The 15,833-nt window shown below is 39.4% G+C and overlaps 1 protein-coding gene across 4 annotated transcripts in view; it reads right to left on the bottom strand.

Annotated features, from left to right (window-relative positions):
* Positions 1-154: 154 nt before the first annotated feature.
* LOC147054647 (protein Aster-B-like) overlaps positions 155-15,833 on the bottom strand; it is a 41,364-nt gene continuing 25,685 nt past the window's right edge. For 2 of the 4 annotated variants that reach the window (XM_085916799.1, XM_085916798.1), the window contains 15 exons: positions 12,024-12,108; positions 11,252-11,355; positions 10,749-10,844; positions 10,563-10,643; positions 10,098-10,213; positions 8,645-8,807; positions 8,309-8,501; positions 8,074-8,217; positions 7,869-7,987; positions 7,658-7,800; positions 7,476-7,579; positions 6,767-7,067; positions 5,691-5,798; positions 5,211-5,331; positions 155-4,725 (listed from right to left, as the gene is read on the bottom strand). In XM_085916799.1, the coding sequence (XP_085772925.1) occupies positions 4,636-4,725; positions 5,211-5,331; positions 5,691-5,798; positions 6,767-7,067; positions 7,476-7,579; positions 7,658-7,800; positions 7,869-7,987; positions 8,074-8,217; positions 8,309-8,501; positions 8,645-8,807; positions 10,098-10,213; positions 10,563-10,643; positions 10,749-10,844; positions 11,252-11,355; positions 12,024-12,108 (1,968 nt within the window). In that variant the 3' untranslated portion in view covers positions 155-4,635. Of the gene's footprint in view, positions 4,726-5,210; positions 5,332-5,601; positions 5,619-5,690; positions 5,799-6,766; positions 7,068-7,475; positions 7,580-7,657; positions 7,801-7,868; positions 7,988-8,073; positions 8,218-8,308; positions 8,502-8,644; positions 8,808-10,097; positions 10,214-10,562; positions 10,644-10,748; positions 10,845-11,251; positions 11,356-12,023; positions 12,109-13,324; positions 13,639-15,833 lie in introns of those variants that run through there. The other 2 variants (XM_085916797.1, XM_085916796.1) reach the window with 2 other exon arrangements.

Below are 15,833 nucleotides of genomic sequence, written 5' to 3'. Positions count from 1 at the left end.
TTTTAAAGTCTATCTATGTACTGTACTTCATACTGCAAAGTATAGCAAATGATGAATATTTCATTTCAGCAGCATCACTTCCTCTCCACTCATGCAGTGTTTGAACTCTCCTGAGGTCACACAATAGAATGGAGAGAACGTTTTGACACAGAGAGCAAATGTATCCGCATTAGATCTTTATTCATACGTTCAGTCTCTACTTCACAAGAACCAGAAAGCCACTTTGTCTTTTAGTCTCTATGAGGCAAAAAAATTATCAGCAAGTCAAAGAAAGCCTACGCGCAGCGCAGGTTGGATTTCTTCTCTTAAGATTTCATGTGTTGAGTGTGTGTGTGTGTGTTTGTGAAAGAGTGTGTGCGTGCACACTGGAGAAATACCCCCCACACACATACACACCATATACTTACAGTATATATTTATCTTGTATAGAAATGTTACTAAAATTCTCCTGGGAGAAGATCAAAACATTTTCTAAAAAAAGAAATAAAACGAAACATACAGTAGAACTCTTGATTTTGACTCAATCAGTGGTCATTTCCCATGTTAAAGCAACATGTTTCATCTGATTTCAAAAAGGAGCTACGTGTGAAAAGCGTTATACTGATTATTTTTGAATGGTATGCTGGCTACATATTATTTACTGCCATGGAGACCGCAGACCATGTTATGTAGTGGCCTGTAATATTTTGTGGACCAGCCAAGACACTGCTCAAATGCATTAGCACATACATTCATCAGCTTCTTAATGCACATTTTGTTACTGTCATAATACTGGCAAGAATTATTTCTTCATGTTGCTTCAGTAATGGGTGTTTTCTTTTTCTTAAATTACAGAAGTGGTATAGTGATGGGTTGTAATTAATAAAAACAAAGCGTTCCATTGCAGTAAAGATTAGCAGCATTAACTCGCTTAAATACAATGTACTGTTAATATACTTTAGCCAAGTTCTGAACATGGGTAGCCTTAAATGAAATTCCCCGGTTATTCTTTATTGTTGCGTTAACAAAGGCTGTTTTGTATAATTACTATGTTGATTAATTAATGCCAATTAATACCATCAAAGCGTTCCACTGCTGTGCACCGACAATACAATCTTTAAGACAATACAGTAGCCTATACTATTTAATAGCATAGCTGGGGTCATCTAAATGAGATTTGTTGTAAAATAAATAGAAAAGCATAGCTGGGGTCATCTAAATGAGATTTGTTGTCAAATAAATAGAAAAACAGAGTGTTTGAATAGAATGAGAATCATTGAGTCAAATAGCTGTCCTTGAAATACATGGAGTCATACTTGCTATCCAGCTCTATCAACTGAGTGTTTCTTAAACAAAACAGTAGTAAAAAAAAAATAAAAATCATCTGGAAAAGTCAAAATAGTTCCCATTTCACATTTTTCATGACATTCTGTACCATCATAAAAATTAAGCATAGATTTTCTTCATAACTCTTCAGTCTCATAAAGTGGTCTCTCTCTTTCTCTCTTTAAAATATTTATATTAAAACATGTAGCGGTGTAACACATAGCAAAAAAAAAAAAAAAAAACCCTTCAAGGGAGTCCCCACACAGCAGGTGTTCATCCGTTATAGTCACACGCATAAACATTAATGATTCCTTTTCATTCCTATACGCCACAAGCACATAGACCACACACACACACACGCACACACACACACACACGCACGCACGCACGCACGCACGCACGCACGCACACACACAAAGAAGAATACAGAAATATACTTTTTGGGGGATCAAGTAATTCGCATCAAGACCAAAATGAAAATAAATGTTTGGAAGATGATCTCATACCTGGAGACACTATTAAAGTTGGAATAAAGTGCTTCTCTTATTCATTTTTTTTTAATTGAATGGTTGATTACAAGGAGGTTTGGAAGTGCTTTTAGTTATGGCTGAAGTTCAGCTAAAAGGTTTTCTCTTCTAGTCATGCTCTTGATGCCAAACTACTGTACATGTAATAATACTTTTTGAACATACAACATGACAATTTCTAGAATTCTTTCATTTGGTTCCTTTCATTCTCATGCTGCACGTTGCATCCAACACAGACAAACACTTGAAAACAGTTGGGAGGCATTCAAATTAGCAGACTTTAAAGAAGAGTGTGACATCTTGGGACAAAGCAGTTTATGGCATTGCCTCTAGTGGACAATTCAAATTAGGGGCAAGTGTGGCAGTGCCCCATGAGATCCACTAGAAGGTGGTGTATAGTGGAAAAAAATAATTTTAAATATATCATGATTGAGGAATATTACAGCCATAAAAAGCAAAATAATATTGAAATGATGGAAAATCAGTTACAAAAATAGAATAATGACATTTTAATATTACAAGAATAAGAAAAAAATCTCCATGATTATAAGGAGTGAAAACCAAACTTAACAAATATTACACGTGTAATTTATTTGCATTAAATATTTACTTTTTTGAACAGAATAAAATTATTACTTTCTGCTGATACAATTTTAAGTCTTTATGATTTTATACTCCTATACCTTAGTTGTTTTTCATGTAGTTAGAATTTGATTTGTGTAAAATAGACTTTTCCTTCATAAGTGTATTCTCATTTTTCTATTTCCTGCAAAATTACAACTTTATTGTAATTGAAAAAATGATCTTAGAAAATTAAGAGTTTACTTAACAGAAAATGTTCTGTTAAGTATTTTTCATTCTGGTAATGTAAAATATGTAATATGTAAAATATTCATTTATATTCTTGCAAAAGTATGTGTTTCTCCAACAAAATTTCATTTGCATAACATTTTTTGTAACTTTTTGACTGATATCATTTTGAGTTTTGTCCCAGAGGATTACAACTTTATTTCCTACCGTTCCTAGTTTTTCCTTGTATCGTCATATTCCTTTTTTTGTGTGGCCCTAATATTCTGCTGTATATTTAGAGTGACAATTCAGTTGCAAAGTTGTAGCCATAGTACAGAATATGAAAAAGTAAAATCGCCAGATTACCTCATAAAAATGTAAAGTTTTTTTTTTTAAATATTGCGACAAAACCTGTCCAATTCAACCGTATTCTTCACATGGACATTTTCACTTTTTATATATGCATTTAATAATTAAAGTCACCTCATACTCAACTGTTTTTAGAGTCATGTCCTATAAGTGTCTGCCAATTTGCCGTGTCCTTTTTTATTTTCTATGATGAAAACATTGTAGAGAATGTGACCCACACGTAGCAAATTTATCATTGGGCTCAAGGAACACTCATTTTTTGCTAGGTAGGAATTCTACCTAGCAACAAGTGACTGCACAAATACTTGTACATTGTGACGACTAAAACTTTATTGCATTTGGGTAGTTTTAAACACTATGTATTGTTTGGATGCTCAAGTACATAGCTGTTAGGGCCTACTTAAGTGATTGGGCCAAATCAGCTACTTTTCCTTAGAAAAGCACCACTTGTTACAGCAAGCAGATTGATGTAGTTTTCCAAACATTTGATTGAAACGTGAGAAAAAAGTTTGGATGGTAAACTTTAGTGTGGTTGGGGCTAATGCAAGGCTGCATCCCAAAAAAGGCAGTCTGGCTGCAGGAACCAGGAACAGAAAAAAACCCCACATGTGGAATGGTAAAAATGTCACACTCTTTACACACACGCACACGTGTGAATATAATCGCACAAATGCAGACTCGTACTTGCACACTGGACATGTCACAGACATATCTGGCATGCATTTTTTTTTTCTTTTAAAGAGGAAAACCTTTTTTTTTCTTGAAAAATTCTTCAGCAGCTGTAGAGCTCTCATTTCCTATGTACATAAATGAACAATAAATATAGGTAATGCTCATATATTTTGAAATGTATATATATTAAATAATGAAATACTAATATATTTCAAATATATTCATAGAATTCTTTCTAATTGGAAACACTTCTAAAGAGATATAGTCACAGTTTAGTAACAAAACATGTAAGAAGACGTCTCCCTACTAGTCGCTGCAGTGCCTCTTTTTAAAAGTCTTCGAATTGAAACATACATTCTATTTCTACATTCGACCATCATTGATTGGGCAAGATTCATTATCACTGCGCAGAAACAACTGTCAAAGCAGATTGTGTCGTCTTCAAATTTGGCTGTCTGACAGGGAACCAGCCCTGACAAAGACCACTAACACCAGATTTGTAAGATGATGGTCAAAACAAACTGCAGTCGGATGTCCTCTGTGAAAAGAGACGCTGCAGCGAGGTCCTCTAGGGATGACGATGAGGAACAGTCGTGAGAGTAGAACGACTTTGAACTCTCCAAATGAACCCTGTCTCTCCTCTTCCAGTTGTTTTTGATATACACAAACTGGAATTGGAACCGCACAAATACTGACAGGAGCTGCTGTAAGATGTCTAAATGCATGCAAGAGTGAACTCATTCTTCCTGCCTAACCCCCTTGATGACACACATGGCTTACAGTAGGTTAAAGTCGCTGTTGCTGGAGACATCTTCTCAATTCCCATCTCAGTCTTCACTCCTCACTCCTCTTCATGTTCCTGGACCTGCTTACTTTTTATCTCCCTGCATACAGAATCATAAAAAAAAAAGAAAAACAAAAGCGGTCCAATATTGCACAGCATGCCCTCATGGCCTTGTTTTGTGGCAGCAGATCAGTGGTAGTGAGTCCTCTTATCTTCAGTTTCCGAGCTGTAGTCCCTCAACCCAATACCCCGCTGGAGGTTCAATAAAGAGTCTTTCATCTGATCAAAACAGGAATAAAGAGGAAAAATGTTAGTTTTATGAACTGCATATTTTACTCACTCATATTTATGGTACGCATTTGCAAATTTGCCTATTTCAACATTTCTTTTGGAACTGATCCTCTGTTCACAATAAAAAAAAACATCTGTTTTCTGTTTTGAGTTCAGTCGAAAATATTTATTATCAGTACTGCTTTTGGCGCCATCTCTCTTGATGTCAAGGAAGTACAGCGGTGCAAGAGGAGTCGGGACACGTGACAATATTACGTGTTTGTTTGGAAATTTCAATACAATGACGTTTACACTTCTAAATAATACATATACCATTTCTACTTTGCAGATGTTCGTTTATTGTGGGGGGTTCTAGAACGCATCTCCCGCGATAAACGAAGGATCACTATATGTCATAAGCGTAAAAAGCTTTATTGTGGCGATCTTCCTATTGCTATGTCCGTTTGTCCATCGATCCATCCATTCATGAGTACCTGGTCGAGTAATACCACGGATGACTTGATTATCTCCCTCCATTTCTGCAGTTCGGTGTCATGGAAACGCTGCTGTGCCTCCAGGAGTTGGGCCCACTCCATTTGTGTCTGAGGAAGTTTACTGCGAACACAAACGCGCATGTACGGACTTTAGCAATTAGCAAGGTCCAGGCACTGAAGCGTGACCTACATTCAAAGAACTTGGCAAATGGTTTCATTCAGCCCAGAAGCCATTTAAGAGACTTAATGGATTACGCTCACATTTGTTATTATCGTGGACAGCTTACAGCATGTGTATGCATGCTATATATTTCAAACTATATACTATGCAGCATACTTTGTAAATCACTTTGTGGGATTGCCTGCTGGGTAACAATCCGAATGTACTTACTGTATGCGCTCAGGGGCCTGTAAACAATGCCGAAAATGCAGTATTATTTGGACGACAGAACTCATGGTGTACAATGTGTGTGTGCAAACCTTTCATGCAGCCGCAGACCTTGCCAGGTTGTTAAAGACTGTGCAGAATACTCCAGCATCCATAGCTTGTAGAAGAGCATCATATTGAGGAACACCAACAGGACCAGACTGAGGGGGAACAAGATACAGTTCATTTCATGAACAATATCTTCCATTTTGGATTTTATGAAGCATATCAGTAAAATTAGATTAAAAAAAATATTTAAGGCTATCGTGGCTATGCAAATAAATGTACAGTACTACATGTACCTTAGACAGATCCTATGGGTGGCAATGAAACGAGAGGAGAGAGGAGTTACACTCAAAGGCAGCGTATATTCTTATAAATTGAAGTCAGATGAAAATAATATTAGGGAAACAAAGATGAAATGCATGTGCAGAGTCGTGTAAGCAAGTGCTTAATCACTATTAAGATATTTTAAGAATAAAAAGCAGCAAATGACCTGTTAGATGTGAGCAATCCAATATATCTGCTGTATCAAAAATTCTGCTGTATTTTTAGAAATAGCTGAGGCTGTTCTCCACTGCAGTCACGGATGTAGGGAGGTAGATATCAAAGGAAAATATATTATTTGAGCAAATTCATCGACTACAATAGCGCTTAGTAGAGGGTAGACCTCCATCAAGGTTAAATGATCCTAACCAGGATGGACAAAGACATTTTTCTTGGTATTGTAGTACCATCTGCTGGACCAAATTGGTCACTTCTCTACTAGCCCCTATGCAAGTGGATGGTAAAGTCTAACTACTTGCTTGGTGATGGTAAAAAAAAAAGACAATTTGCAATTTTGATACTCATTTCAGCATCAATCATTTGGCCGACTTGCCCTTGGGCCTTGAGTTTGACACCTGTGTTCAAAATAGGTGTCAATGTTTGCTTGTTTATATATGCCCTGTGATTGGCTGGTGACTTATACCTCGCGTCTCGCCCAAAGTCAGGGAAAGGCTGCACGTGAGACCCCAATATGGACGGAAAAAAAAAAAAAAAATGATTGAGGGGTAATGCTGATGTATCTAATGAAGTGTCAGATGTGTGTATATTTTCCAGTGCATGTCTGTTATGATGTGCAACATACACGAAGCTGATGATGAGCAGAAGTTTGGAGACGCTGTATAGAGCCAAGCCCCCAGGCAGGCGACGATGCTCTGGACTCTGATGTCTGGTCTGTGTGGAGCCTGCCACTTGTTTGATGCGTTGAATAACTTCCTCGTCTGTCGGCGTGGTGACGGGACTGAGCGCTTCATCCAGATGCTGGCTACGCATGTGGGGGGTGGGCCTCTTCTTCCGCCTCACCGTGGCGTTTTTCACTACTTTTGCCTTTGGGGAGAGCTGGTGGGCCTCGGTCAGGATCTCCTCCAACTTGGACAGCTCCACCTCTGTGAAAGACATTTCCCCAAAGGACCGAGTGTCAGAGATGTGATACCAAGAAAGAAAATATATGGAATATATACAGCATAACTGGTAGATACATCATAGCAATCCCAGAAAACAATGGCCTCCAGGGCTCCAGCCAAAATGATATTATTATTTTTTTTGCTTGGAGTGGCCACTAATGGATAAAAATCTTTAAGTGTGTTCTTAGTTTGGGGGAAAAAAAAAAAAGCAAGATGTTGTCAAACAAATAAGTTCCCGAATGCATACGAATGCTGAGCTGCTATGACTTTGCTGTTTTTCTGTTTAGGATCTCACATTTCTCCCATTCATATTTCAGAAACTGCTTAGAAAACTAACACTACATCCATTTCAGCAAGACACTTGATTTTCAGCACAAAAGTCAGGTTTACCGAGCTGGCGAAAGTTCTCCTCCAACCCACTCCAAAAGTTTTTCTCGATGAAGCCTTTCACCAGCCCCCATGGCTGTTTCCTATAGCGCAGCTCTGTTGATACCCTAGAAGACAAATAGAACCGAGCCTAATTTGACTGATGATGGTAATAAGAAAATGAAAAAGCTAACTGGTAGTATTACCTCAAGCGACACTTGTTCTTGGCAACCCGGGTGAGCATGTAGCGGTTGAGGGTGTAGAAGTAGTCGTGGTAGGGGACGTCATGCGTGATGACCTCAGCGTCGATGATGTAACACTCGCTCTCTTGACTGGCCTTGTACAGTGTCTGAAAGGTGAATTTAGATTTAACAGTTGAATGTCGTGAAGATTTGAGACATTGTATATTGGGCATACTTGTGTCTCAGTGACGGTGGCTGTCTTGGGGGCTAGAGGGTTTGTCAGTGAGATGGTGTATAGAATCGCCCTTGTCTGATTCCCAGCCTCTTCCTTCTTCCATGGGTGGTAAATCACATCTGAACACACAAAAACACATACAAGTAGATTAATACCCCATGAGTGAAACTGGGAGTCTGACAGGATGAAGAGCATGAAAGCAGACCTGAGAATCGCCGCTGCTCCATGAAATCGCTCATGAACTGCGACTCTGTGAAGAGGATGTCGTACAGCTTGTCCACGCTAAACTTGTAGATCTCATTGATGTACTGCCTCCCGTTCAGATCCTCGTGGAAGGCCTGAACCTCACCTATCAGAGACACACACAAGCACGCGGGAGACTCTTTTGTCTGCCTTTGATGGCTGATTTACGGATGAGGTAATCCGTCCTTTGCACTCACCCTCATCGTGAGTCTCTGAAGAGTCGCTGAGCTCGGTGGGGATGTCCTCGTTGTCGTTGAAGTCGAGCGAGGGCGAGGGAACCGGGCCGCCGGTCCCGCTGGTGTCATTGTTCTTCTCTTCTACCAGCAGAGGCACAGCTAGAAGCTCGCCATCCGGTTGGCAGTCTGTGAAATCGTCTGTGGGGAGGTCAAACTTGTGTGTGTGGGGGGGGGGGGAAGAAAAAACACAGAAGGGATTTCTTTCTTTGGTTGACAATTGGAGTGTGGAAAATAGACATTGCTTGATCCTTGGATGATGGTTGTTAAAATCTTGCTCATGATGACCATGCAGCTTACTGTGATGGGTGTGTCATGGTTGCCCGTGCGGTCGATGGTGCTGTTTGGGATGACCTTCTTGTGAAGAAGAGGTGGACTCCCATCAGACTTGGCCTCTGCGCTGCTTTTAGACAAGTTGTCATTGTTCATCTCATTTTCTTCATTTGGAATCTCTTCACTAAACCTGAAGGTGCCACAAAGCCACGGAGTTAGAAACAGTTTAGTCCATAATTAAATAATAATCCGAGAGTCAATTTCATCTTCAAATGAGAGCGATGGAAAAATAAAATAGCAAGAAACTAAAAAGATGTTTAAGAGCTCATATTTGATCTTTTTGTGTTTTTAATTCATTAATTCATTTATATCATTGAATAATTAAGTAATCTATTCATTTTAAAATAAAAAATTGCAAAATACAAAAAATTGATGCAAATTTTACAGAAGAGGATTAGGGCCAGTGAAGAAAAACAAAAAGGGGGTGATAGGATTCTGACTTTATTTCTCAGAATTCTGACTTTAAAGTGAGAATTCTCTAAAGTCAGAATTCTGAGAATAAAGTCAGGATTCCCACTTTAAAGTCAGAATTGTGAGAATAAAGTCAGCATTCTGACTTTAAAGTCAGAGAGTGGGAATCTTCACTTTAAAGGGAGAATTCTGACTTTAAAGTAAGAATTCTCCCTTTAAAGTGAGGATTCCCACTTCCGTAAAATTTGATATTTATGGATTTCATTAAAAATAAAATATCTAATCATTATTAAATAAAATATTCAAGTAATACAATTTAAAATGACATTTAATTCTTATTTAATTTATTTGACATATTTTACATATATATTTTGCTATTTCATCTAAAAAAGACTGTTCATCATCTGTTCATCCAAGTAAAACATATAAGCATAAAGGTTTGCCCACTGCTCATGATCTAACAGTAGAGTTTCAAAGTAGATTTAAAATGACCTCTCAATAACAATAAAAACAAGATAACAATTGTGAACATATTTCCAATATCATCTCACAAGTATTTTTTTGTTTTTCAACCAAAACCAAAATGTTGAATGGGTAAAAAAGTGACTTTTCTTTTCTTTCTATTATTCCTACTGAACTGTAGCATACAGAGTATTTCTTAAGAAAACGACTCCTTATTTAGAGAATTGTGTTTGACCACAGCAAAATACACTTCCTGCACTTAAGAGCGACAACATTCAGAAACTAGCCGCTAGGCAACACAACAGAAAGCACAGTAATTACTTGGGAAACTCATTTAAACACAGCTCTGCTGCTTTTAATTTAGAAATCCACTTCTCACTTCCCAGTCATTAGGAACTCTTAAGTAAGTGCGAATAAACAGAGAGGAGAGGAGGTTGTTAATATTTTCATTGTGCCGGCTTAAACAGCTTTTAATCAATCAGCGTGTAGTTTGGATAATTGTTTGCAGCCATAGCAACCGGTTCCTCCACCGTGTAGCCACACTCACCCCATGGTGTTGAAGTCATCATCAGGGGGGACATAGTCCTCATCATCACTGGTCAGGCCGAGCTCATTGCCGTAGCACTGGTGGACAAAGTGCCACAGCTCTTTGGGGCACAGCGGCTGAGAAGAAAGCATACAGTAATGCCATCGTAATTAAGGCGTAGGTGCATTTTTGTAGAAGATCACAGGACATCCCACTGGACATCTTCAGGACTTTTCAAGTGGATGAAGCGCAATTAGAGTGTCATCGCAAAAGGTTGTGAATTATAGTTTCATATATGTTTCAATGATTTGACAGATAATGTAAGTATGATATATTGCAGGGTGTGAAAATGATGTATACCCACACCTCGTTTAGTGTTTTACTTGCCTTACTTGAATGCCTAATGAGAAAAATGTGCATTATTCTAGATCCAGAGGAATACAATATATCTTATCATCTCAGTTTCCAACTAAATTGTCAACTTACCTTGTCAAGCAGCGCATTCTGCCAAAGTCTGAACATCATCATGTACGTCCTGTCTCTGGCTCCAAAAGAGGTGAAAAAGTGCTGCAGAGAAAAAGTCTTATCAAGTATGGCTCCACTAATTAAGCTCATCAAATAATTATCTCATCAAAGAGCACAATTTAATTTTTTGGGGCAGTCAAACCTTACCTTCTCATTGTCAGTGCAGACCTGGATGGCGTTGGGAATGAGGCGGGCAGTCTTTTCTTTCGTCATTGAGCAGATGTCCTTTAGCCGCACTGTCAGCTGCATATAAGAAGATGCAAAGTAAAAATCAAAACTTCAAAATAACAGCCAACTTTTCCAATGAATGGAAAACTCAAGAGCGCTCTATATAGAAAATATTCTGTGTAGAAATTGGCATATCCTAATTTTTGGCCTGACGCAAGACCCCATCATGATGAGTGTCCAGCAGGATCCTTAGACCTGTGCCAAGCTCCCCTGACAATAGACTAAAGATGCAAAGTTTGTCAAAGCAGCGGCTGTTGTGGAATGCACAATATAAATAGTTGTATTGTATTATAAAATTTACACCTGATGGAACCACATCAAAGTATTGGCACGGGGGATATACATACATACATACACACTAGACTTGGACTGGGCAAAAAATAAAATAAAATAAAAAGCCCAGAGAATGACAACAAGCATACCAGTGTTTCCCAGCGGAATATGTTGCTATAGAAACAGATCCAGTTCTCGGAGAGGTAGAGTCGTCCCTGCAGGAGGATGTCCCGTTGCAGCGCACAGGAATAGTCTGACGCATGAAGAAATGACACAGCATCAGTCCAACACACATCATGCAGCCATTTTGTAATATCTAAAATTGCAAGCTTGTCCGTATTGTGATATGAGGAGCAATTGATCCCATACAAGCTGCATGAAAGTCAGCTATGCAAACTACTACATTCACCAAAACACAGCTGACAACGCTAACTAGTACTGCAGAGCAGCCATGTCAGCAGTTGGCAAGTCAAGATGGGTGGATGGATAGATCAAAAAAAGTTTTTCATTGCCATTTGTAAGACATTAAAACTATGCAAACTCTCCTTGCAAACAATTTACGTAAAACCTTTGTACAAGGAAAGAGCAATTTTGGCACGAACACAAATAAAGGCAAGGACCACATTTGCCTGAGACATCATATATCACACATATCTGTGAACCTTAATCAATTGGTGTTTGATTTGGTATTTTTTGCTGCTGTCGTAAGTCAGCATTTTTAATTTTAGCAGCGCTAGGTTACGGTTTATTTGATGAGTATTTATCACGCAATAGGAACAGTCCTCACGAGGACTGAAGAGGACACGAGGACTTTGAGACAAGTCAAATTGCAAAATAACAGTCAAGATGAAACATGTGACCTTATGAGGGTGTGAGCCAATAGTTTCAGATGGCGTCTGTGTGTCATTGGCGTCCGCTCACCCACAATGAGTCTCTCTGTGTCAGGTAGCTGCTTGAAGAGTTTCCTGAAGTCCTCATTGCGCTGTTTGTATGTGGGGCTCAGCACCTGCAGGGACCAACGAGCACAGTGAGACACATCGCTACATTATCGACTACTGACGCAAAAGCACACGCATCTTCATGCTTGTTTGTTGACACACAAGCGTAGTCTCTGTTTTTGCAGCCCAATTCATTAACTTCAAAGCTTGTCAAATCCCTAGACTGGCAGTGGTGTTAATCAAGACTCGTGTGAGGGATTGTGACAAGATTGTGTTCATGGATGTTGACTCAACAGCAAGCAGAGTTATCACATAAAAGCCGCGGACTTAGTAAGAAGCACAAATCCAAAACAGCCCACTGCAGATCATTCAGTTAACATGCGGTGAGCTTTTAAAAGAGTCACATTCTCTCACACAGCAAACTTGTGCGCTACACAACGACCAAAACATTAGGTACACCTGTACAATTGATCCAGTGAAAGGATTGTTTCAAAATATGCCAACAATGATGTTTGTGTGACACTCTGTGAGGTGTTTGTTTGATTTTAATTAACTCAAAATAATGTTTTGCGAATTGAGGCAGTTTTTAACACTCTTGGGAATCAATCATGTATATAGTTATATCGAATTTTATTACATTGTCCAGGTGTGACTTATGCTATGGCGATACTTGAAAATGCAGTTATGAGTCAATCTTGAGAAAAAACTGACGGGCTTTTTTCTTCAAAGCACAATGATACAAACGCTCCAACTTTTTTTTTTTTTCAGTAATATCACAACAGACTTCAAGTCTTCATTTTGTTAGCTTGATCAGACAAGATCATTGTCTGAAATCTCCAAAAGTGTGCCAGAGCAAGGACTCTCGCTGTCTGAGCCAGATGTTTTTGCTTCAACAGGAAACCTTCAAGAAAAACAATAGCTGCCATCCCAGCAACAAGATGTATACTCGAACAAGAAATAATATATTCGCTTGGAACCAGGCCAGAGGGAAAAGAACATCTCCTTTGATAAGCAAGTTTGAATCTGAAAATATGTGCTTTTCTGAGCAGTATGCAAATGATAAACCAGCCTGAGATGACGCCAAACAACAGAGCTCTTTGAGCTTTCAAACAGCAATGACTTACAACCAGGCCAGTACTTTATTTATTTATTAAAGGGGAACTACCACAGAAGAGCAAACGGTACATATCTGTAGCCTCATTATGTTCCTACAGCAGCCAAATGAATCTTCAAAACCATCAGTTCCCCTACATGGCCTCATTTACAAAGTAGTGGAGGACTTACTGCTGGGATCTCTTCAGAGTTCCACTCGGGTTCCTGAAGGTCTGAGCTGGCCCAGCCCCACTCCCAGCCCCACTGCCCTCTTGCTGGACCCTGCAGAAACCACCCTGCCAGGGCCTCATCCAGCTCCAGCACAGCCTCCCAATCCGACATCAAACAATCCTCATCCGGTTCCATGTTCGAGCCTTTGTGTCTCATGGATTTCACGAATATCCTGCCTGCCACCCAAATCCAAAGTAAAGAGTAGCTGGTGAGTGTCCGCCCTCTTCTGTGTTTTGGGTTGCTGCGCGCTGTCAATGTTGAGCAGTGGACACACAGGCACACTTCAACCACATGAGCCTTGTGTGTGTCTCTCTCGCTCTCTTCCTTTTACACACACACACACACACACACACACACACACACACACACACACACACACACACACACACACACACACACACACACACACACACACACACACACACACACACACACACACACACACACACACACACACACACACACACACACACAGGGAGAGGAGTTACGGCCGTTGCCCTCAAGTAACCCCGAGCAACAAGTCCTTTATTATCATGGCAGAAGCACCCACCTCCCCACCGACACCACTCCTCTCTCTTCTTATTCCAAAGGAAGTGTGCAAGTTGTGTGTGGTGCTTCTGAGAGTGTTGTAATTAGTTTGTTTATGAGCCACAGAATGAAGCACGTCAAGAAGTGGAAGAATTGTGAATGGGGTGCTGAGGATGTTTAGAGAAAAAGTGAAGTTTTAAGTCTGTTGCAGAGAGTGTTGAGTCTGGCCAAGTGATTGAGTTACAGAGAACAGATGTGAGCATAACCTCCAGTTACCTCCAAGTGCAAAACAACACCATCAATCATGACAGAGTCACAACTAGGCCGCAGAACAACACTGCCAGTGTAACATATAATAAAGCGTGAAACTGCAATTCCCTCCAACAATGCCAAGTATGTTCTTGTCAAGCCGATGTGCAAATAAAACGAATTAATTCAGTTTTATCATTTATTAATACAATGGAATCTCTAAAAGTGAGGTTCCAGTGGGAAGAATAAAAGAAATATGATAAATATATTTATATCAATTCAAGAAGTGAGTTCATCAGCTTTGATGCAAGTTTTATTTTGCTATCAGCTTACATTTTTATAGCAGACCATTCTGTATTTCAAGTTTGCGCTAGCAACGAGAACCATTTGGCCAAGTCAGGTCATTTACATTTTTAGCCATAGAAAGCAAAAATATTCCTTTTTGTTTTTGTTTTTGTAATATACAGTATATTTGGGTGGATGGAGCTGAAAGCCAGATAAGATTCTTGTCACTAACTGGGAATGTTTGGGCAGACACTTCCTTGTTCACTCTGACTAAAATTTAGTTTTGAGGCTACTCATTGGCCTCAAAACATGACACATGATCCCCTTATGTTACCCGCAGCGGGCCAGAAACTATTTTAATGGCACTTCACATACATTGGTATGCAGAACGTCCTGCAACACATGACTAAAAATATTTACAAGAATCCAGAATGTAAGCATGGAAGCCACGGCAGTACAAGTCTCAACCTTCTTTCCAAGAACTCTAACTGTGATTTCCTGCTGTTATCCAATATACAGTATGCTGTTCAACCACTCTCTGAGGACTGAAATTGTAGTAGCAGAAACTAATGGAAACATGCTGCTGATTCACATAAAAAACATCTCTCAAGTGGAAGGCCTTTCTAGCATGTGGTTAAGCATTTCTGTTGAACTTAGGATGACAGAATAAGTTTTCCTTGGAGATGACTTGCGCCGCCGCAGCTCTGAGTGGCCTTTTATATGAAGCTCATTCAATTAATTGCTCTCTAATAAATCAAGTGAAGAACGAGGTCATTGTTGCACCAATGCAGTGTTGAGGTAAGTCGGCGAGAGACGGTATTTATAGATCTGGTTAACGATTAACACCCTGCACAAACAGACAGGGATGGAAGAGGCTGGTACAGTACACCAGGGTGGGGTTTGAGTCATTTTAGAGGTTGAGGTGACCGATAAGCTCATCCTTTTTGCTACGGAAGGCTTCATTAATATTTGACTAGAAATCCATTTTATTATTACGTACCGACACCTGCAATGTGGGTGGGTGTCACTGTCAATACTGATGAAGACCGAGGAAAAGCGTTTGCACACTGCATCGTTTGTTGGCAGGCTCAACGGTTCTTCTGCTATTTTGAATAACAACCACATGCACTCCCCACCCTTTTTTTTGGTCAATGTATTCCCTCTTGTTTGTGCAGCCTGAGAGGAGAAGGATTTGTACCGTGCAGATGAATCAAGCCATGATTCTCAAAACTCACACAAGGACAATTTTATAAAAAAACAAAAAACAAAACAGTGCTTCAATGCTTTTAAAGGTCAAAATTGACATGGGGTGGATGCACATCTATAGATTGCAACACCAATTTTAGGCCTTGTATAATTGTGGTGTTTTTCTGTCCCTGACTAGGTTAGTCAAATGCTTCGAGCGCTC

The sequence above is a fragment of the Syngnathus leptorhynchus genome, chromosome 7, assembly GCF_054491065.1.
Source record: "Syngnathus leptorhynchus isolate UIUO chromosome 7, UIUO_Slep, whole genome shotgun sequence".
Taxonomy (NCBI): Eukaryota; Metazoa; Chordata; class Actinopteri; order Syngnathiformes; family Syngnathidae; genus Syngnathus; species Syngnathus leptorhynchus.
Note: the sequence above shows the minus strand (reverse complement) of the source record. Positions and strands in the feature narration are given on the sequence as shown.